The following is a 23,568-nucleotide window of genomic DNA, read 5'->3' on the forward strand; positions in this document are numbered from 1 at the left end:
AAAATAGAACTTGCTGTATAAAGCAGAACGTCAAGGATTTTGGCTATTTTTGAATGAATACATCTACATTAGGGCTGTAAAATATATCAAATATCGATATGGACTAGTGTATATGAATATTAAAGTTAAAAGAGACTACAATTGTTCTACGTGTCTCTGGGAATGAGGGCTCAATATGAGCATTTTTGTCATTCAAATACACACGATGTTCGCAGTGTTTTCCCCCACGCCGACTCTGCCCTCGCCACGCCCCCAGCTATGACTAGATGCCAACTGTATCTATGCTCAAGATGATTGACAGGTAGAGAACATTTCTGATTGGCTAAATAATTGCAGGCCGCTCATCTTACACTCTGTAACAGCTATTTAAGCGAAAACTATTACTTTATGTGTGGTATTGGACGTAAAATTAACCTGCAGTACTATTTACTAACATTTGTTGTTGTATGTATTTCACCAGTCATATTATACTAGATAAAGTTCAGCATTAATATGAATAACGTCAATTAAAAAACTCATACTGTGGTTGAAAAAAAACAATACATAGAACATTATATTCTTCAGTGTTATGCACACATTTGCAAAACATTGTATTCTTTCCAAAATAAATAAAAAATCATTAAGTTAATAACTATTAATTTTTTGAACTGGAAATCACTACAGGACCTTTAATCTAGTTGTGAAAGTTTCAATTAAAACACTCAGTCAATACAGTTTGTCCATTTAATAAACATTAAAACATTTGGTTTTGCTCAAATTATATTGCAGTTTGAACAGCTCTGTTTTGAGATCGAGATGGACACCAAGACAGCTGAAACCTGTAGTCTATTCAGATAACATTTTACTCAGTCCAAACGTACATGAGGAATGTACATCTTTAACTGCAGAGCAAAGCACTTTACAGAACTGCTGCAAACTCACTGATAATCACAAGCATGACATTGCAGGTTAGATTTTCTATTGACATAAGAGACAAGTAGAAATAAAAGATAAAATTGGATATAAAAGAAAATATAATTTACATATATATATTTGGGAGTAATAAGTAAAGACATGAAGTGTGAGTATAATAGAAAAATACAACTGGTCACATTGTGTGCCCATCAAGGCAGGACTGCAGATCCTGGAATCATTGGGAGTGTGTACAGATGCTTCACTGCAAGGAAATTCAATATGAATTCAGTAGCAAAGACTCTTTCAACCCACAACAAAATAAAAAGCGATTATAAATGCACTTTACAGGAGCGTTTGGATATTTTTAAACTGGTTATTAGTACAATATTAACAGACATAATTATTACAAGTGTAAATGACTCAATTTAGCCATCTCTTATTTACACCAGACTAAATAAAGGCTATATCAGTTGAATAAATGTTGCGTTATAGAGGGTTACCGATCCACCCAGTTGATGTGGAAGATACTTTTCACTCTTCCTGGCCGTCTAAACCATCATCATCTTCAGAAGAAATTGCAAAAATGGCCTACAACCACAGAGACATTCCTGATATAGAGTACAGGCAGAATTGAGATAATAAGTCTGCATTCAATTCCAGCAAATATATAAAAATCTCTAGTGTGCAATGACTGCATCCCAAAATAAAATAAAATAATCACCGTTACGTCATTTCAAACCTGTGTGACTTCCTTTCTTTTGTGAAACACCAAAAGTGCAGAAATAACATTCAGCTGCTACACAGAAAAACAAGTCAAATGGATTTGAAATGAGTGCGAGTAAATAAAGACTTTGTTTATGGGTAAATTAAACCCCTCATAAACACGAGGACGGACAGTTGGTCTGAGATGTGTAATTAAAAGACCTTCAGGATGACAAATGACTGACATTTGAGCGCGGCTGATTTGAAGCTTTATGTGAAATACATGAATTTCGCCAATTTGGACAAAATTCACAGAATAAACTGCACAAAATGCAGCACAACATTACATAGACTACACTATAGCTGAATCACTGAACATTTAGACACCCTCTTCATACGGAGTCAGTTATGGTTACTATTTAAGCTGCTTGTCTTTTGATAATAACAGATTAATAAAAAACCCAGTGATTTTAATTGGGAATTATCCTGTTTAAGAGTTGCCGATCAATCAAGATTTAGTACTTTCTTATGATTGGATGAGAGGAGGCCTTGCCTCCTACTGATTGGTTGAGATTAGACCTTTTCGGTCTCTGATTGGCTATGAGTGAGCCCTGCTGCTCAGTTATTGGCTGAAAGTAAGCCCTGTCTCTGGGCATGCTCGAGGATGGCGGTGTGGCAGAAATAGTACTGCTCCGGTGTTTGAATGCTGAAGGCACGCTGCGCTCTCATGCGTCGAACAGTCTGGCAAACGTTAAGAGTCCCTACGTCCTGCAGCTGGGACAGGCAGATATCCAGTGCACAAAAAGTACCTGAGGGCAGAGGAAGTCAGTCTGATAAGCCATTAAAGGGACAGGCCACCCAAAATTCTAACCTTAGAGTTGTTAGAAACTTTATGACTTTCTTTCTTCAGTGGAACTTGAAGGAAGATATTTTGAAGACTGTTGGTATTGTTTTGGTTCCCACTGACTCCCATTGTCATTTTTGTCCATACAATGGAAGTCAATGGGAACCGAAACTATTTAGTTACAAACATTCCAACATTCATCAAAATATCTCCCTTTATGTTAATTTATTAAACCTTTATGACGGACTTTCTTCTGTGGAACATGACAGAAGATATTTTGGAGAATGTTGCTAACTAAATAGTTTCAGTTCCCACTGACTTCCATTGTGTTTTTGTCCATACAATGGAAGTCAATGGGAATCAAAACTGTTTGGTCACCAATATCCAAAGATTCTTCAAAATATCTCCTTTTAAGCTACTTGACTAAACCTGTATAATTCTCTATATTCTGTGAAACACGACAGAAGATATTTTGAAGAATTTTGGTAACCAAATAATTTTGGCTCCAATTGACTTCCATTCAATTTTGGTAAACATTTGGTTACCACCATTCTTCAAAATATCTTTCATATTCCACTGAAGAAAGTAAGTCATACAGATTTAGAAAATGATGGCAGAATTTTCGTTTTTGCCTGGACCTTTTAAGCAGCTCATTAATATGTAGATTTTGCATTTATTTACTGACCGGTCCGGCCGATGCCAGCGCTGCAGTGGACCACCATGGAGGGGCCGAGCGGATGACCCCTCCACTGTGAGCCGAAAGCCTGGACTGCCCACTGCTGCTGGTGTTTCACAGCACCCAGGAAGTCAATCAGAGACAGTGCGGAGGATGGGACCCCGTAATCAGGCCAGCTAAGGAACTGAAAATGAGTCACCTGTCTCTGTTCGAATGTCTGGAAAACAACAACAACAATAAAATAGGTTCAGACAAAGTTCCACTTTACTTTTCTTCAAAGTCAGATATATAGAACCTCAATCTTCAGTGCCACAGCAAAAGAAGCTATATTTTAGCTCTGATTTGGCAGTCTGAATTGAATGTGATGAAATAAAACGGCTGTGTATTGTGTAACACAGATAACACCTCTTTCTGTCGCTTGTATTTTTTGGCTGATTCATAAAATAAATCACAAAATGCATAATTTTGCAGAAGACATAAAGCTGAAAATTGTGAACAGTGCCTTTCAAATGCATTTTTTTAAGATACCCAAAGATTATTCATTTATTAGTTTATATGTTCACTACCATTTAAAAGATAAAAAAAAAAGATTAATACTTTTATTCAGCAAGAATGCATTAAATTGATCAAAAGCTATAGTAAAGTTCTTTGGAACATTCAGTTTGTCAAAGAATCATGAAAGTATCACTGTTTCTACAAAAACATTATGATAATAAGAAGAAATGTATATTAGTATATGCGAATCAGCATATTAGAATGATTTCTGAAAGATCATATGACACTGAAGACTGGAGTAATGATGCTGAAAATTCAGCTTTGCATTAGAAGAATAAAATTACATTTTAAAAGACAAATTATTAAATTTTTATCTTTTAAATTCTTATTTTTATTCTATTGCCATTTATTACTATATTGGTGCATATGCATTTAAATGTTTTTTTCTAAGTTTAATAATAAAGAAATAAAAAAAACTGTGGAAAAAAAGTAACATTAAGTTATGTACTAGATATTTATTGTAGTTTATATTTTGAAACCATTATGCAAAAATAGGTATTGGGCTGAAATTCTGCTTAAAAGTGCTTAAGCTAATTCAGAGCAAATACATCAAGACATAGCTCAAATACCATATATAATATCATTTTTTGCAATATCACAAGTCATATATGAACTCATGAAAATACAGACGACATGTTTATTGAAAACATTAAAATATAAAAACTGGTGTATGTGTGGTACCTCAGTGTTGTGCAGCTCAAGTGTGGTTTGGTTGTAATGTGCATGTTTGTCCACTCTGTGATTGACCACAGCGATGTGCCCGTACACCTCCTGACCACCCTCTTCCTTGGGCCAGTACTGTCCACACTTCCTCCGGCCCCCCTCATCCGTCCTGCACACATACATTCACACACAGATCTTTAAGCAGCCGTCTTTGTAATCTACTGTGACAGCATCCATATGGCACAGCTCTAATCTGATCTCAGAACAGATTCTACGGCTCTACAGAATAACTTTTTAACAAGTGGCTCAAATCTGATTGGCTGACTTCTATACATTTCAAGGAGTCAGGGTTCAATAGGAAACAAAGTTGTATTTATGTTCCCAGGCTGCTACAATGAGAAATTCTAATGGACAAATTAGTTAGTGGAATTGCCCAAGTTTGTGCCTCTGAATCTCTAAAAGATAGTCAAGAGTTTTGAAACATTTAATAGCAAGCAGATATGAACTCATGAGTACAATTGTACTTTATATTTTGCCCTCTGGTTAAATGTGTTTTATGTGAACCTTCAAATAAGAAGACAATAGCGGTCAACCAGCCTAAGTGGGTGGATTTTGGCCTAAACGAGTGGCAATTTGGACCAGACTTCCTGATAATAGTAAAAAAAAAAAAAATAATTTACACATTTCATCTATATTTGTTAACTAGACTCTCGGTGACGTCTCACCTTGTTGTCATGACGATGACCAGCACACTTTGCTCCCAAACCATTCTCCAGAAATCACCATAGGTTTTTTCCAATGGACCTGTTAAGAAACAACACATACATCGGTTCCAGTGCAGGTTAAGAATCATAACGCTAAATATGACGGGTGAAATACGGTGATTTTTACCCTGGGTCCCAATATATGCATTCTTCTGTTTGTATCCATCCATGAAGCTGGCATTTATGTAGTCTGATCTCTGTGGAAAGAAAACAAGATCGGTGTCCAATCGGATCTTTTAAAAACTTGGTCAGTAAGTTTAGAAATGAATATTTTTAAACAGCAAGGATGCATTAAATTGATCTAAAGTGACAGAAATACTTTTATGTTACAAATGCTGTTCATGCTTTCTGTTTATCAAAGAAGCTTGAAAACATGCAGCATGGTTTCTACAGAAATAGGAAGCAGCAGATCAGAATATTAGAATTATTTCTGAAGGATCGTGAGGCACTGAAGACTGGAGAAATGATGCTGAAAATTCAGCTTTGATCACAGAAATAAACTACATTTTACTAATATATATATATATATATATATATATATATATATATATATATATATATATATATATATATTACACACACACACACACACACACACACACACAGGTCCTTCTCAAAAAATGAGCATATTGTGATAAAAGTTCATTATTTTCCATAATATAATGATAAAAATTTTACTTTCATATATTTTAGATTCATTGCACACCAACTGAAATATTTCAGGTCTTTTATTGTTTTAATACTGATGATTTTGGCATACAGCTCATGAAAACCCAAAATGCCTGTCTCAAAAAATTAGCATATTTCATCCGACCAATAAAAGAAAAGTGTTTTTAATACAAAAAAAGTCAACCTTCAAATAATTATGTTCAGTTATGCACTCAATACTTGGTCGGGAATCCTTTTGCAGAAATGACGGCGTGGCATGGAGGCAATCAGCCTGTGGCACTGCTGAGGTGTTATGGAGGCCCAGGATGCTTCGATAGCGGCCTTAAGCTCATCCAGAGTGTTGGGTCTGGCGTCTCTCAACTTTCTCTTCACAATATCCCACAGATTCTCTATGGGGTTCAGGTCAGGAGAGTTGGCAGGCCAATTGAGCACAGTAATACCATGGTCAGTAAACCATTTACCAGTGGTTTTGGCACTGTGAGCAGGTGCCAGGTCGTGCTGAAAAACGAAATCTTCATCTCCATAAAGCTTTTCAGCAGATGGAAGCATGATGCCACACTTTTTCCTTCCCACAGACTTCACACTGAGGTGCCTTGATACAGCACTCTGGGAACAGCCTGTTCGTTCAGAAATTTCTTTCTGTGTCTTACCCTCTCGCTTGAGGGTGTCAAGGCAGTCTTACCCATGATTGCGGTTTTGAGTAATGAACCAGGCTGGGAGTTTTTAAAAGCCTCAGGAATCTTTTGCAGGTGTTTAGAGTTAATTAGTTGATTCAGATGATTAGGTTAATAGCTCGTTTAGAGAACCTTTTCATGATATGCTAATTTTTTGAGATAGGAATTTTGGGTTTTCATGAGCTGTATGCCAAAATCATCAGTATTAAAACAATAAAAGACCTGAAATATTTCAGTTGGTGTGCAATGAATCTAAAATATATGAAAGTTTTATCATTACATTATGGAAAATAATGAACTTTTATCACAATATGCTAATTTTTTGAGAAGGACCTGTATATACACAGTACAGACCAAAAGTTTGGACACACCTTCTCATTCAAAGAGTTTTCTTTATTTTCATGACTATGAAAATTGTAGAGTCACACTGAAGGCATCAAAACTATGAATTAACACATGTGGAATTATATATGCAAAATACATATACATAACAAAAAATTGTGAAACAACTGAAAATATGTCATATTGTAGGTTCTTCAAAGTAGCCACCTTTTGCTTTGATTACTGCTTTGCACACTCTTGGCATTCTCTTGATGAGCTTCAAGAGGTAGTCACCTGAAATGGTCTTCCAACAGTCTTGAAGGAGTTCCCCGAGAGATGCTTAGCACTTGTTGGCCCTTTTGCCTTCTGTCTGCGGTCCAGCTCACCCCTAAACCTCAATCTCGATTGGGTTCAGGTCCGGTGACTGTGGAGGCCAGGTCATCTGTTGAAAAATAAATGATGGTCCAACTAAACGCAAACCGGATGGAATAGCATGCCGCTGCAAGATGCTGTGGTAGCCATGCTGGTTCAGTATGCCTTCAATTTTGAATAAATCCCCAACAGTGTCACCAGCAAAGCACCCCCACACCATCACACCTCCTCCTCCATGCTTCACGGTGGGAACCAGGCATGTAGAGTCCATCCGTTCACCTTTTCTGCGTCGCACAAAGACACGGTGGTTGGAACCAAAGATCTCAAATTTGGACTTTCCACTGGTCTAATGTCCATTCCTTGTGTTCTTTAGCCCAAACAAGTCTCTTCTGCTTGTTTCCTTTCTTTAGCAGTGGTTTCCTAGCAGATATTCTACCATGAAGGCCTGATTCACACAGTCTCCTCTTAACAGTTGTTCTAGAGATGTGTCTGCTGCTAGAACTCCGTGTGCCATTGACCTGGCCTCTAATCTGAGCTGCTGTTAACCTGCGATTTCTGAGGCTGGTGACTCGGATGAACTTATCCTCCGCAGCAGAGGTGACTCTTGGTCTTCCTTTCCTGGGGCGGTCCGCATGTGAGCCAGTTTCTTTGTAGCACTTGATGGTTTTTGTGACTGCACTTGGGGACACTTTCAAAGTTTTCCCAATTTTTCGGACTGACTGACCTTAATTTCTTAAAGTAATGATGGCCACTCGTTTTTCTGTCCTTAGCTGCTTTTTTCTTGCCATAATACAAACTTTAACAGTCTATTCAGTAGGACTTATCAGCTGTGTATCCACCTGACTTCTGCACAACACAACTGATGGTCCCAACCCCATTTATAAGGCAAGAAATCACACTTATTAAACCTGACAGGGCACACCTGTGAAGTGAAGACCATTTCAGATGACTACCTCTTGAAGCTCATCAAGAGAATGCCAAGAGTGTGCAAAGCAGTAATCAAAGCAAAAGGTGGCTACTTTGAAGAACCTAGAATATGACATATTTTCAGTTGTTTCACACTTTTTTGTTATGTATATAATTCCACATGTGTTAATTCATAGTTTTGATGCCTTCAGTGTGACTCTACAATTTTCATAGTCATGAAAATGAAGAAAACTCTTTGAATGAGAAGGTGTGTACAAACTTTTGGTCTGTACTGTATATATATATATATATCTCAACAGAAAACAGTTCTTTTAAATTGTAATAATATTTCACAATATTATTGCTTTTGCTATATTTCTGATTAAATAAATGCAGCCTTGTTGAGCTTGATCTTTCAAAAACATTTCAAAACCTTACCACCCTCAGTTTTTGAATGGGAGCATGGATCACTTTAAAGAGGGCCTAAACTGAATGACTTCAGATAGCACAAACCTCATTTCTCCTTGGTTTGAGTCGCACACGAGTCTGATCGAGACACAGCACATCACCATAGCGATTCCTCTCCTGGTTGTGAGCAGCCCTGCAGAAGTTCAACGACAACATGAAATCAAAGTCTATTTTACTCTAAAATACGGCAAATTACAGGGGGTAAAGTCAGTAGGTGTCCACACTTACAGCGCACAGGTGAAGGTTCCAGGTGGCTGCTCTCTGCGAAGCTCCTCGTACTCCAGGTAGATCCCGCTGCGCTGGGCCCGGTTCAGGTGGGCCATGAGCTCGGCCAGACTCATGACCTCAGGTCCAGGGATGTGTATGGACGTGTTCTCCAGTGGAATACCCACCAGCTCATCCACGGGGTCCACGCGCCCGTTCTGCTCGGACAGCAGCTGCATGTTCCAGCTGTGCACGTCCAGAGGCAAACAGCCGCCCAGGTGCTCAGGTAAACAGTCTCTGGGCAGATGTTCTCGCAGGTCGGCCATCTTCACCATCTGAACCTGAGAGCAGGTTGTTTACAAATAATGAAACTGACAACGCGGTCACAAAATGCCACAAAAGAGGCGAAAAGTGGGTTAAGCACGTAGACCAGAGACAACAGGGTGAGCTTAAAATGAAAATAACACCCTTTTTAGGCTGCTAGGGGATGATTGACTAACTTTAAAGGGATAATTAACCAATACATGAAAATTATCCCAGGATTTGCTCATCCTCAAGCCATCCTAGGTGTGTATGACTTTCTTCATTTAGAAGATTGCATTCAGAGTTATATTGAAAATCTCTAGGCTCTTTCAAGCTTTATAAGGACAGTGAATGGTGGTCGAGACTTTGAAGCCCAAAGAAGTGCATCCATAGATCATAAAAAGTACTCTACATGGCTCCGGAGGGGTAAATAAAGGCCTTCTGAAGTGAAGTTGATTTAAACCAGCTATTGCCATATATACGTGTGTACCAACCCGTTCTCTGAGCTTCTCCTTCAGTAACAGACTTAAAAGGTTATACGGGACCCTGAACCACACAGGAGCTCCAACGATAAGCACTTTCTTCAGCCGTGCTGGGAACGCACCCTGCAGAAGGATAGAAAACAGATTTTTCTGATTTATTCTGACATCTAAACCTCCCAAAAACCAACCATCTCTCAAGCACACTCCAATAACTCCGCTCTGCTCATACTTTTGAACATGAATGGACAGCCACCATCAAAACAGGAAAACCACAGACAAATAAAACACAAAAACTCACCTTCAGCAAATTGAGGATCTTTTTGCTGAGGTCCAGTTCAAAGTTAGTGTAGTTGGATCCAGCCATGTCATAAATGAAAACCAGTCCATTTCTCTGAGTCTCAAAACTACAGGAAACAAAGACAGAAGTACAAAAGTTGCAAGCCATGATAATAAGCCATTTTCTGATGTTAAAAACTCTGGTTTCACACAACATCAAACGTTTGGAATAATTAAGATTTTTTATGTTTTTGAAAAGTCTCTTCTGAAAATGCTGCATTTATTGGATCAAAGAACAGTAATATTGTGAAAAAACAGTAATATTGTGAAATTATTAAAATTTAAAATAATGTCTTTATTTGACTATTTATTTACAAGGTAATTTATTCCTGTGATGCAAAGCTGAATATTTTTTTCAGAATCATTCCTCCATTCTTCAGTGTCACATGATCCAGAAATCATTCTTATACGCTGATTTGCTGCACAATAAACATTTATTATTATCAATGCTGAAAACAGTTGTACTGCTTCATATTTTGAGGAAACCATGATTCATTTATTTTTTCTGGGATTCCTTTGATGAATAAAAAACACACGATGACCCCAGACTTTAGAAAGGTAGTGTATATTGGTTACCTCTCCACAGCTCGGTCCAGTAGGTAGAACAGGGCCTGAAGAACCACATGGTTTCCCGTTTTGCTGGGATGGTGCAGTTTGGCCGTGTAGAGGGCAATGGATGCACCAGAAGGGTCCCGGACACCCTGATACCAGAACAGTGTAAAATAATCTCAATCTCAAAAAAGAACAGTCATGTTTTAATATTTACACGTTTAGTCGTCTCAAATGCTCACACAACCTCACTTGATTGCATGTTTAATTAATTTATTCAGAATGGAATTCAGAAGCATTTCAGAAATAATTACGGTAGTTTTAAACTTTTAACGAATGAATTAAAAATAATAGAATGCATGAATAAATTAATAAATAACTTCATATATCAATATCCAAAAATACAGTAGTATGCTCTTTCAAATACAGTAGCTTTACTTTTTGTCTTTCCACTTTGTACAAATTCTGAATTAAAACAAAAGAGATACAAATAAATGATAAAATAATAAAAAATAAATATCCAAACATACAGTAATAAGCTCTTCCAAATAAATATGGTGGTTTAGATTTTTTAATCCAATTTTGTGCAAATTTTGAATTAAAAAAAATGATAATGATAAAATAAAAATAACTAATATCTAAATAACTATATCACCCAGTCAATAAATGAACAAATAAATAACAGTACAGTTTTGTGCACATTCTAAATAAAAATAATTATAAAATAAATAATAAACTGAATGAATATCAATAAAATAAAAAGTCAGGACAGTCACCATCACAAAATAAGTGGAGGAAGCCTCTGAGTAGTGCTTTTCCAAATGTCCTTTAGCTGTTTTAACTGAACACACGGGGGCAGAACAGAGCATTTCTCAATGATGACTCACTCCAACACATCTCATCAGTAAAGAAACATTATATTTATCTCTGCCATTCAATAAGACAATAAATCTGGTTGATTCGCTTTCAGCTGACCCATTTCCGTATGTGCAAGCATACAGCTTAAGCATTTATTAAATATTTATGTCAATAACCTATTTCAATAATCTGATGACTCATGAGATACACAGGACTTATGTGCATCTCTCTTGGTTATAAATACAGACGGCAGGATGTGAGGAGAGGAGACAAGAAGATGAGGAGGATGAATGAACAATCGGATGAACTTAAGGGCTCCTGCCTCCACATCGCCCAATCAGATGTCAGACTGCAGACCCGTTTTAACCAATAGGAGAGCAGTGCAAGGCAAAGTAAGCTAAAATATCTGAAGAATTAATTTAGCAGATTCTTTGTTGACTTGGTTATAATAACAGGACTGAAATGTGTGAAGTGAAACTGCATCAGTGACTCTACAGCTGTAATTATCAAAGTGGAAATGAAACTTAGCAAAGCATTTTTTTTTTTCATTTTTGAACCGGTAACCTCATTTCCCAGATTTAAAGAGCCCTTATGAAGACACAGCCCTGATATGAAATGAACTTACCAACACAGTGAACTTCCCACTCAGCAGCTCAGAGCGTAACGGCTCCTCGTGAGGCTGCAGTTTGACGATGCCCTCCCTAAGACGGGTCTCCTGTAGAAGAACCACATCACCCTTTATTAACAACTTGTCTACTAAATATTACCTTTTTTATTTTTCATTCCATTTTAATTTATATAATTTATTTGAATACTTTCATTCATTCCATGTACACACAAAAGAAAAAACAATAATAAAGAAAACCTGAAATTTAATTAATTGAAGTAAAAAAAAATATTTATAAAATAATTAATATGAATGAATATCAGTACTTATATAAATGAATAAATAAAAATTAAATACAAACATAAGAAAATTAAATCATAAAATGAAATAATGGCCACAAAAGTGAAAGTAAATATACATTTTATAGAGCAATTTCTAGTAAGTATTTAGTAAATAAGAGTAAAAAGTTTTTATAGAAGTTTCCATTTTTGCAAATCTCTTTTTTCAATTACATTATGACTTTTTTTTAACTCCCATCATATATTAAATAAAAAGATATTTCTAAGTTTGAATCACCATGCATTTCATTTTGTATTGCTAAGATTCAATTTGCACCATTATTTAATGTTAAATAACTTTTGCTCTATACACTATTGTACGTAGCCAAACACTTTGGCAATCCCAATAAACAATTTTTTGTCAAGCCAATAAACTACATTAACCTTATATTGAAATACTAAAAAGAGAGAGAGAGAGAGGGAGAGAATAAGTCAGCATCATTCTTCTGGCGGGTCAGTCTTTCTGGGCTGATTTTCACTCCTCGTGTCTGGATTACTGATATCAAGATTAGAAAAGTGATTGTTTCTGTGAACACAGAAGTCAGCTTATGTTCTGATCACGTCCTCAACTGAACCCAAAAATACAGAGTTCTGTAGAACGAAAGCTTAGATCTGCTGCACACACAGACCTGAAATCCTCCCAGACGCCACACAGAAACTACAGTCCAACCCAGACACACAGACAAACAACAGTAGACCCAAACCAGATTTACTGACTGATTGAATTCTGAAAATACATCTTAAACAAAACCTGCTCATTTTAAGTTCAGTTTCACCTTATATACAAGTGTCTCTGTCCCTGTAAACTTAAATTGCTTTTAAATTAATAATCATAATTGAAAGAAATTAACCCCTATGAATAGGACTGTCAATTCAACATGCTAATTTAGTGTGATTAATTCTAAAAATAAATAAATAAATGCCATATGGATATGTTATTGGATTGTAAATGACCTCTAATGCCACTTTTTATATATTTATTGTCATTTAAAATAAACAATATAAAAAAAATTATAATTCAATTAAAATGTACCCGAAATTTCAACCCTGTTAATAACAAATATTATTTAAGTTTTTTTCCTTTTTGGATATTTCTTTTTAAAGATAGAATATTTTTTCCCTCTGTAATTCTGTAAAATAAATATTAAATATTACAAATATATTTTAATACGAAATTAAAAAGTTGTCAGACACACACTCACTCTGTAGCTGTGAAAAAGCTCAATTGCTCGCAGAACATCAAACTTGCGGGCCATCAGAAACTTCACGGCCACGTCCCAGGACAATGGCGAGACACCATGTTGGGACGTCCATTTGTTGATTTCCTCCAAAAACTGCTTTGTGGCCTGAGAAAGAAAGAGATCAATGTTAAGTCTGGCATTCCTATGGGAAATATTGGTCAAATGTTTTTTGCATGCAAAATCAACATCTGCCACCAGAATGTGGGTAGATTTTGTGCCGTGGCAAGTTCCTAGTCTGAGACGCAGAGACCTGCACCAGTGTGTGTCTGTGAGGCGGCTTCGAGGAGGTTAACATCCGGGATTTACAAAAGATTTACAGCCAAAATACTGTGTTCTCAGCCATTTCCTGAGAACTATAAACACTCACATACAAACAAGATCATAAGAGAGCAAGGTAGGAGACATGGAAAAAAACAGAATGATGTTAGGATCTGAAAAGCACAGAAGATCCAGATGGAGAACCAAGAGGCTTTTCCATCAGACTTTACTCATCTCATATCAAACACAGTGACGAAATCAAGCTAAACTGCATTCTCTACAGAAGAAAACCGATGCAAATCACATGACAGCAACTTCAGGTTGTCTCAGAACTGATTTTCATATGCTTGCAATGCATTCTGGGAGACTACGCCTCCACTCGACTGCAGTATCTCAAAAGAAACGCCTCACATGGCACCAGTGTCTTCACTCCTGAAACTATTCTTCAATCTGTGCAAATAAAGCTGCACCATTCATTTGCCCTGAAAGCCAAAAATAATACAAAAAATAAGCTTGTTCTCTCTCCAGAGGTTCCAGTCCACCACTTGCACAACGCTGTATCCTTAAAAGGACAGATAAGCAGCATATCATGCCAGACAGGCCTGAACTCTGCAGAATTCACCGCGGTGAACTGTGCTGTTCCACAGGCCTCAGTTTAATCTCCTAAAAAAGTTTTTGCTCATGGCCTGTCTCTGAACTCTGAATATCATGCATATAAAATGTCTTGATTTCTACTAAACGGTGAATCATAAATCTTGTGAGTTCTTTCTTTGGTCTCACAGCATTCACTACACATTTGAGGTCTTTACCATGATGTCTCACTGACTTTGAGATTCAGATTTGCACCTCAAGACAATTAAAGGACTCATTCAATCATCACAACTGACTGCAAACATGTTCGATGGGGGTGTGTACACTTTTAAAGAAGGTAACTTTTGTATATATTTTGTGTTATAGAATATATGTGAAGATATCAAATAAATATATATTATATTTGTGATATCAATGTCTATTTTAAAATAAGACATTTTCATATCCAGTACTGCCCTGAAAAGACAACAATTGTAAAGTATCATTATTATGTAAAAAATATTTTATACTTTTTATGGGCAGCATTAGAAGAACATTTTAACAAAGATACCTAACAATAAACAATATATAAATCGGTATCTTTATATCTAGCATTGCCCTGAAAAGACAAAAATATAGTATGTATTATCAGCCATCTCTGAATAGGAAGAAAAACACGTCATGAACTGAACCCACATCTACTCTTTCTCTCTGCTTCTGCATTCCCTGCATGAGCTTCTCCAGTGGAAATGCTTTGAGCAGCTCATGTCCCTCAGGACCTTGGAGCACCAGACACAGCCTGTCCCACATCTAATCACTCGCTCACATTTGTCCAGCAGGATCCAGCAGCCCCCATAAGGCCACGTACCCGTGCTGCCTCGGAGACAAGACCCCGGAGTGTCATTCACTCACTCAGCTGGGATTCCTGAGCATTAGCACATTCAGAGACTGGCGATAAGACACTGACTGCTGACCGGCGAATGGATGAATGAATGGACGGACGGACGACTGGGGGTTTATTTAAATGAGATTTCACAGCAGGACGGAGGACACAGAGAGGCCTTGTTTAAGAAATCAACACTTTCCCCGCTTATTAAAACAGGTTACTGAGACTTAATGAGTCATTCATTACATTTTAGTACAAACAAAACCATTCACAGATTTGCACGACTTTAAACTACACACGCATGCTGAAAGTGACCTATAAATAAAAAGCAGACTTATATAATGACCATTTCCTGTGTATAGTACAAAACTGTTTTTCCCACCAAACTGCTTCATAAACACACGTTTGAAACAAGCATACGTGCGATTAAATCTTAAAGACATTTTTGAGTGTTTTCGGTTTAGGTTCAAGGAATATTTAACCGAAGAAAAAAAAAAAAAACACTCTAGGGGTTGCTGATATGGCCTCAAAATTATATAACGATATTTCAAGAATATTTGTGATAACGGTATTTATGACGATATAGGAACAAAAAACATAGGCAGCAGTATTTATTAGTGCAAACAAAATGAAGGCCATTTTCAATCCTTTTCCAATGAGCTACTGTCATCGATGACAGATTACCTAATGTGAAGTGTAAATCTATTGTCATAAAGTGGCAGCAGCAGCAGTGTGTTCGACTTGAAGCAGACCGATCGGTGTACAGGGCCGTAGCTGGAGTTTGCGGGGGTTCCTGTGCAGGTTTTAGCGGTGGGCCCTGTTAGAAATTATGTAATTGGCACACATAAACAAGTATACGAATTAAACAATGTTTAAGTTTTTTTCAAGTTTGTAGGTGTCCCGGTACAGAAACTGAATAATCAAAAGTAAATCACATTGCATAGTCTTTACTGTATAAATTAAATATAGATGAACTCTTGTTAAAACTACAAAGTAATCCAGTAAAGAGCAGTGAGTGGTTTTTGCCCATTTAATTTCTTGTATTAACATTAAGGACACTGACAGCAGCTAGTAAATTAGGCGCAGTCACTTTAAGAGATAATACATACAGTATGATACACATTCCATTTCTTTCTCAACAGTTTACTCTCACTTAAGACATAAAAGACCATTTTATCGTACTTTCGAGGTGACTGTTTTGTATGCATTCGTCATTTCATGAATAAGAAGAGACAAAACTCAGTTCGGCAGGGAACTACACTAACCTTTTCCACTGGTGGCACTTGCGCGACTAACTTTTTCAGTTACTTGCGCAAAACATAATTTGGTCGCACAAATTTTTTATAGTAAGCCACTCTGGAAAATAATGAAACTGTATTGCATACAGATGTGCTTTTTATTTTACTTGCCATCTTTTAAACCACATGTCTTCTTGTTTTATTTCTTACAGTACACACATTGCATTGCTCCATCTTGGTACCTTAACCCAGGGGATATAGCTGGGGTTAGAGGGGCCCTGGTGCAGGTTGTACACTGCATAGTCTTCACTGTAAAATAAATTACAGTCAAACCAAAATGTATTCAGACACCTTCAACATTTCTCACATTATCACAGTTTATTTGTTATAGTTTAGAAATTGGTAATAAAATATGACAAGAACTCAGAGTTAAACTGTGTCAGAACAAATTCCTCTTGATAATGTCAGATAACTTTGATAGAAAGATATGTAATGGAATCAACCAAAACTTCAGACAACTGTCAGTATAACAACATTTACACAACTATCCATACTTTGTTGAACAATTACCAAGCAATGCTTAATTTGGTTTAGTCTGTGGTGTGAAAAGGTTGCATTAGCAATTAAAGAAATAAACACTTAAGCAAAACATGGTCAGGTTCCTAATTTAATTATATATATATATATATATATATATATATATATATATATATATATATATATATATATATATATTATTTATCAATTTCACTGGTAGTCTACAGTATGAATAATGTTTGATTATAATATTTCACAGTTCGCTGTATTTTGCCATACTCACTTACATAAATGAACTAGTGTCCTACACCCACCAGTAAAACAATATAATCAATTATATCAGATTTTTTGTTTGAATGTGGATAAATTCTTTATCCACATTCTTTGAATGTGGATAAAACTACAAAGTAATTCAATCAAGAGCAGTGAGTGATTTACTTTCATTTTCATACATTTAAGACACTGACAGCAGAGCTAGTAAATTAGGCGCGGTCACTTTAAGAGACAGTGCATCCATTATAAAGATACACATCGGATTTCTTTCTCAACTCTTTACTTTCACTTAAGACATAACCACAGACTTTTCGAACACACTTTCCAAGACAGGTATTTTGACATATTTTGTTGTCGGTACAAAAGCAAGAAGACTTTGAGACGTGTCTCTGCGTGCGCCCTGAACACCAGAACACTGCGTTGCTGAATTGAGCTCTTTCGCATCCTTTTCTGTTTGTTTAAACTGCGATTTGTATTTGTTCGTTCAGGTGCAGGTAGGGTGACCAATCGTCCCGCGTAGCGCGTGCGCGCACAGCGTTTGAAGCCCAATTCATGCATCCCACAAATTGAGACTGTGTCACGCATAATTAATGCTTGCTCAAAAAAAGTTGGTCGCTCCATATCTTCGAGTCCCAGGCAGCCAAACGAACATTACTTGACAGTTCAGCATGCTACTGTTGCCACACCCACCCCTCAGTTGAACTTTTTCGTTGTTGTCATGACAGCGCACGCACGTGCATACCAGACACACTGGGAAGGAACTTTGCACGCTTTACGATTCGAAAAATGGAGAAAGTGAGGCACCGCCATCATCAATTAAAAAAGAGAAGGTGAGACCCGTTTCAAACTGTTTTTTTTTCCATGCGCCTGCATTTACTAACATGCAAGTTTACCATCCCTTTTCCCCCTTCTCGTTCCGCGAACCTCTGGAGTTGTGAGTTTAGACTTTTTTTTTTTTTAACTGTTCCTGTGGTGTTGAGCAACTACAATTCATTTTAATCCTATAATTTTATATTATAATTTATTTAAAGTGAATAAATTGTAATGAAAAATAAATAAAATTGCTAAAGTAAATCGTAAGTGGAAGTGCATCAGTCAATTCTGTCATGAGCATACATCAGCAATTACACATGTTTAGGGGAATAGGGCATTATTAATATACCATGTAAGGTGGTATGTGCTAGAAATGGGTAAACCACTATCAGTGAGTCTGCCCATGGGGTGGGGGCACCGCCGCGCAAGGCAGTGTCCCACATTGGCCCTCAGAAACATACCCCTTGTCCCCCCTTGGGCTTATTAGCAGGGGGTCACCCTAGGTGCAGGAGGACACGAACATCCTGAAGGTGAGCTCGGTTCAGAGTTGCTGTCTGTGAGACGCGACTCTCTCGTGAGCACTGAACAGAGCACGCGAGGAACCAGCTACTCAGTTCAGCTGGGGCTGAAGCCAACTTGATGTGTTGAATGCTCAGAACACGTTATAAAACGTATTTTTAAAATACACATTTCTGTTTTAATAAATGCTCATAGTAAATCGTAGCATATTGCCTAAGGTAGGTACAAAAATAATCAGTGATACATTTATACATTTACATTTACACCTCATAAAAATTAGGGTCGCAATGTCATTTCAAAAGGTCGCATATCCAACCATTTTGGTCGCAGTGTAGTTCCCTGTTCGGTGTTTAAGGGCTGTAGACGTGGCTCTCTGCTTGCAGACTGTACACACCGAACACCGCGCAGGTGCTGAATTAAGCTTTCATGTCTTTGTGCTTGTATGTTTAAACTGGTGAGGTGTATTAGTTCGAACACACCTATTGGGTTTGTGGTGTTGTTGTTGTGCCATTGCGTCACTATATCACTGATATCGTAATATGACACTTTTTTATCATTTAAAAATTTATACCGGTATTATTGTGGATGGTATGATACGGCACACACCTCTAACACACTATGATGTTAACCCAAACACACCTGGCTTTCTTTTAAGTAAAACAAAAGGTGAATTTTCAAAGACTATCTTGGTCAGTGTTTTCAATATAATTCACATATTTTAATATAACTTATAGCTGCAGTCCTTAAGTTTTGCCTCTTTGTCGCTATCTCTGTTTGAAAGCATGCAATTGCAGCTGTGTGCAGAATTATCTTCCCTTGCGTGGTTGTGCTCTGGCACAGTCGAATCTAATGTTTTGAGGAGTATGTGTGTAACAGTGGCAGTCAGTAACCGCACCGGTGTGGATATGTACTTCGCAATCACATATTCTAGCCTACGTTTTGGAGTATGTGAACACACACAGCAGTGAACACACACAGCAGTGAACACACACAGCAGTGAACACACACAGCAGTGAACACACAAACCGTGAACACACAAACCGTGAACACACAAACCGTGAACACACAAACCGTGAACACACACCCGGAGCAGTGGGCAGCCATTTATGCTGCAGCACCCAGGGAGCAGTTGGGGGTTCAGTGCCTTGCTCAAGGGCACCTAAGTCATGGTATTGCCGGCCCGAGATTTGAACTCACAACCCTAGGGTTAGGAGTTAAACTCTCTAACCACTGTGTAATCCCAGGCTATCTGTAATCAGAGGCCCATTTAAAACTGGAATATAATTTAATTTATTTCACATGCGTTTCATAACACAAAATCCTTTCTGGATCACAATCCGCCATCAAACTGATACATTTAATTCTAGCTGCTGTGAAAAAAAGGCTATAAACAATCCGCCACCTGCAGGATCCTCACATGCGATAATTTAGTAGCCAGAACAACTTCTTTATAATTACAGAGGTGGCGTTATGACGCAGCAGCATGCTTGAATTTACCGCGAAAACCTACCCGTACCACTCAAATTAGAAAACTATTTTATAACATAAACGTTGTGAAATCGGGCTAAAGTAATTGTTTTAAACACTGGCTGGTTATGCACTTGCTCAAATATTAATTTCGGTTAATAAAAAAAAAAAATTGAAAAATGACTGCAGATATAAATAAAACAAAAATGGCACCGTACTACAAGTCTTCTAAAGTAATAGAGCTTTGTTTGAGGAACAGACTGAAATTTAGTCATTATTTGGGTCAGTCCTTTTTTTTTTACTTATTAAAATAAAAAATAGAGTTAAAAGTAAATTAAGAAAAATGTAAATAAAGTGTAATAAAAAGTATAAAGTAAAATAAAAATAAATAAAGTCAATTCGAACAATTGCATTTGACAGACACTTTTATCCAAAGAAGCGTACACTGCACTGAAGGCATACATTTGCATCGGTTTATCATGTTAATTTTGCCTGGATTCGAACCCATTATCCTGATGTCGCGAGCACCTTTATCTACCATTTGAGCTTAGGAAAGCACAGAAACTTTTATTTTGTTAAAAATATTAAAATGTTTTAAAGTGTTAAACGTATAATGCTGTTTATAACATATAGCATATATAACACATAATTTTAATATTTTGGTTACGCTGACAGGTATTAATTTTAAAGTTTTTTTCCTGATGTTTTTAATTTTTTATTTCATATGTTTCTCTGCATTTTAATAAAAATCGTACGCATAATTTGACCCCACTCAATAATAATAATAAACTCCGTTAATTAGGTACATTAGTCTGAAATAAAGTGGACCATGGTAAACCATTGCAATTTTTTTTAATCAACTAGACGGTGTCCCCGCGTTATTTGGCAACATAACCGCTGGAAAAGAGAATCGGTGTTCACCGGATTGTGACGGTATTTCATACCTGCTCCTCCTCAGCGCTCAGGCGACCGGCCATCCTCTGCTCTCCCCGCTGGAGAATCTTATTAAAGCTCACACGGCTGTTGAAGACTGTAGAAATCAGACTGGAGTCAGCGTTTTTTTTAGGCCTGTAAGGCTAGCCGCAGCAGCAGCGCGAGACTCGCGCCGTTTTCAGCACGGCACGCGACACAGCGGCGTGTTCATGATCTGCTCCGGGTTCGGTTGGATCCACATATATATATGTTTACACACATACATTAATGGTGCTCCAGCGGAGCTTCGGTCCGCCCGCCTGTGTGACGGAGGGAGAAATTCATCACGGTGCTCCGTCGAAGGCCTGTTAGTTTGTTTGGATATTACGCTATTATATTAAACGATCGGCTCCGCGTCATCCGGGAGCTTTAAGACGCTATAACACGAGAAGGCGAGTGAAGATCCGACGGCCCTGAAGAGCAGCAGCAGTGAAAGATGAAAGATGACGCCCCCTCTACAGGCCACAATGGAGAGCTGCAAACTGAACGACGCTCCTCCTCTCCATTCATAAAAACCTTGAAGAGTCCGCTTCATTGTACAGAATCGGTTCGTTTGGACGGCTCCTTTCAGTGAAACTGATTTTTTTTGGGGTATTTTCCTTTCAAATAGTCGGGTGTTTTATTTTTATTTATGAATGACCTCCCCAACTGAATCCAAGCAGCTGAGTCCTTAGCCATCTTCAAGAATCGGCTTAAAACACAACTCTTCCATCTTTATTTGACCCTCTAACTTTAACACTCACTATTCTAATTATATTCTTTAAAAAAATCTAACTACCTTTCTAATATTTTTGTATTCTATTTTATTTTCATTTATTATGCAATTGTGTGTGTGTGTGTGTGTGTGTGTGTGTAAAGACCTCTAACACTAACTTGCTCTTTTTTTTTTTATTCTGTTTTCTTTTTATTTATTATATTATTTAAAAGCCCATGCTACGTGTACTGTGTTAACCTAACTGAGACTTGTTATAGCACTTATATTTCATTGCTCTTTTTGTTGTTTTTGATTGCTTCCACTGTCCTCAACTGTAAGTCGCTTTGGATAAAAGCGTCGGCTAAATGAATAAATGTAAATGTAAATATTTAAGTATTTAGATGAGTTCCTGTGCGCCAAATTACGTGTTTTTCTTTTGTGAAAATTGTTGTTGCAGTTTTGTGATTCCAAGTGAGCCGAGTGATTTTGAAATCACTTTCAAATATTTTAGAACTATTCATTCGCGAATCAGACGTCACACACACACACACACACACACACACACACACACACACACATACACACACACACACACACACACACACACACCTAGTTATGTAAATGATGACATATTCTTCTAATGTTTTAAGTAACTAAATGTAAATTTTCAAATTGTGCGTATATATATATATATATATATATATATATATATATATATATATATATATATATAAATATATATATATATATATATATATATATATGGGACCTACAAAATGTAAAACATTTAGCTTATTTTTGTGTTTAATTTTGTTCCTAAACTACAGCAAAATCTAGATCACAGCAATATTTTATGTCAGTATTTTATCATTGTGGGCGCAAGGGTTTAAAAATATCACTGTTTAAACCTGACGCAAGAAACTGAGCCTATAAAACAACAAAGAACTTCCTGTGGGCGGGTTTCCCGCGGAATTGGGCTCATATTGTTGCCGCGGGTTGAAGCGACCCTAGTAATGTGATATTTAACCCATGAAATGCGTATTTTACCGGGGAACCCTACTCGGAAGAGATTGTGCTAGTTTTGGACTAGTTTTGAGTAGCAATTGGGCATGTTTTGTTGCGAAAACCTGGCAACCCTGGCTTGAACGATTGACAAGAGAGCATGATGATATGGTGCAGGAAAAATGCACACAAGTTCTTTTACTTTCAGAGAATAAAGTCACACTCTCAGTGAACCGTCATAGTCCCAAACTAAACTATAAACTCAAAAACAGTCAGGCAAAACAAAATTTGAGAAGCAGGGAATCAAGACCACGTCTCAAAAATTAGACAGGACTTTTGGCATACTATATGTTTTGAATAGGCCTAGGCTGTTGACACACTTTATTGATTGACAGGTCTTAGTGTCGGTCATGAGTGAACCGGGAAGGCTGTTCTAGGCTAACAGGTGCTGCGAGTTCCTGGAAAGCAGCTACTGACTAATAACAAAACTCTCAGATTACTGCTCTGGTTTTCTGAAGGAAGTGACCTAGTGGTTGCAAATCAACGACAGCAGCCTCACTATAACCTGCACATATGTGTCTGAGGTGTTTGACATTCAGCAAGAGGAGATGTTGATGATGCCAGCATTTCCTTGTCAAAGATAAAAACTCAGTGCTGTTGCAATGATGCCAATAGAGATGAGACATTTAGTATTTAAAACCCTTTGTTATTATTATTGATTTAAGACGTTTGTGTGTATATATAAACGTTTTTAGAATGTTTATATTATATAATTTAAGTAATTACATTATTTAATAATAATTGTATGTGTATATATATATATGTGTGTGTGTGTGTGATATAAACTAATGTTCAGAAGTTGGTTGGAAAAGTTATTTGATGTTTTTTTTTTTTTTAAATATCTTATGTTCAC

The 23,568-nt window shown here is 37.1% G+C and overlaps 1 protein-coding gene across 1 annotated transcript; it reads right to left on the reverse strand.

The window, feature by feature from the left end:
- Nucleotides 1-1,838: 1,838 nt before the first annotated feature.
- On the reverse strand, nt 1,839-21,410 carry LOC132133830 (tyrosine-protein phosphatase non-receptor type 9-like). The gene is made up of 13 exons (XM_059546824.1): nt 20,932-21,410; nt 13,388-13,531; nt 11,866-11,955; nt 10,410-10,534; nt 9,796-9,901; nt 9,510-9,620; nt 8,737-9,053; nt 8,554-8,641; nt 5,226-5,295; nt 5,060-5,138; nt 4,353-4,503; nt 3,126-3,333; nt 1,839-2,405 (listed from the first exon to the last, which is right to left on the reverse strand). Exons 1-13 carry the CDS (start codon nt 20,962-20,964, stop codon nt 2,215-2,217), a joined length of 1,713 nt encoding a protein of 570 aa, XP_059402807.1. The 5' UTR covers nt 20,965-21,410; the 3' UTR covers nt 1,839-2,214.
- Nucleotides 21,411-23,568: the final 2,158 nt, after the last annotated feature.

The sequence above is a fragment of the Carassius carassius genome, chromosome 50, assembly GCF_963082965.1.
Source record: "Carassius carassius chromosome 50, fCarCar2.1, whole genome shotgun sequence".
Taxonomy (NCBI): Eukaryota; Metazoa; Chordata; class Actinopteri; order Cypriniformes; family Cyprinidae; genus Carassius; species Carassius carassius.

What these genes read in the sequence shown, in the direction of transcription:
- LOC132133830 (XM_059546824.1), bottom strand. Translation starts at nt 20,964, where the DNA reads ATGGCCGGTCGCCTGAGCGCTGAGGAGGAGCAG. An exon ending in TGAGCGCTGAGGAGGAGCAG is followed by an intron (nt 13,532 to 20,931) that starts GTATGAAATACC and finishes TTTCTTTCTCAG; the next exon opens with GCCACAAAGCAGTTTTTGGA. An exon ending in GTCATCGTCATGACAACAAG is followed by an intron (nt 4,504 to 5,059) that starts GTGAGACGTCAC and finishes GTATGTGTGCAG; the next exon opens with GACGGATGAGGGGGGCCGGA.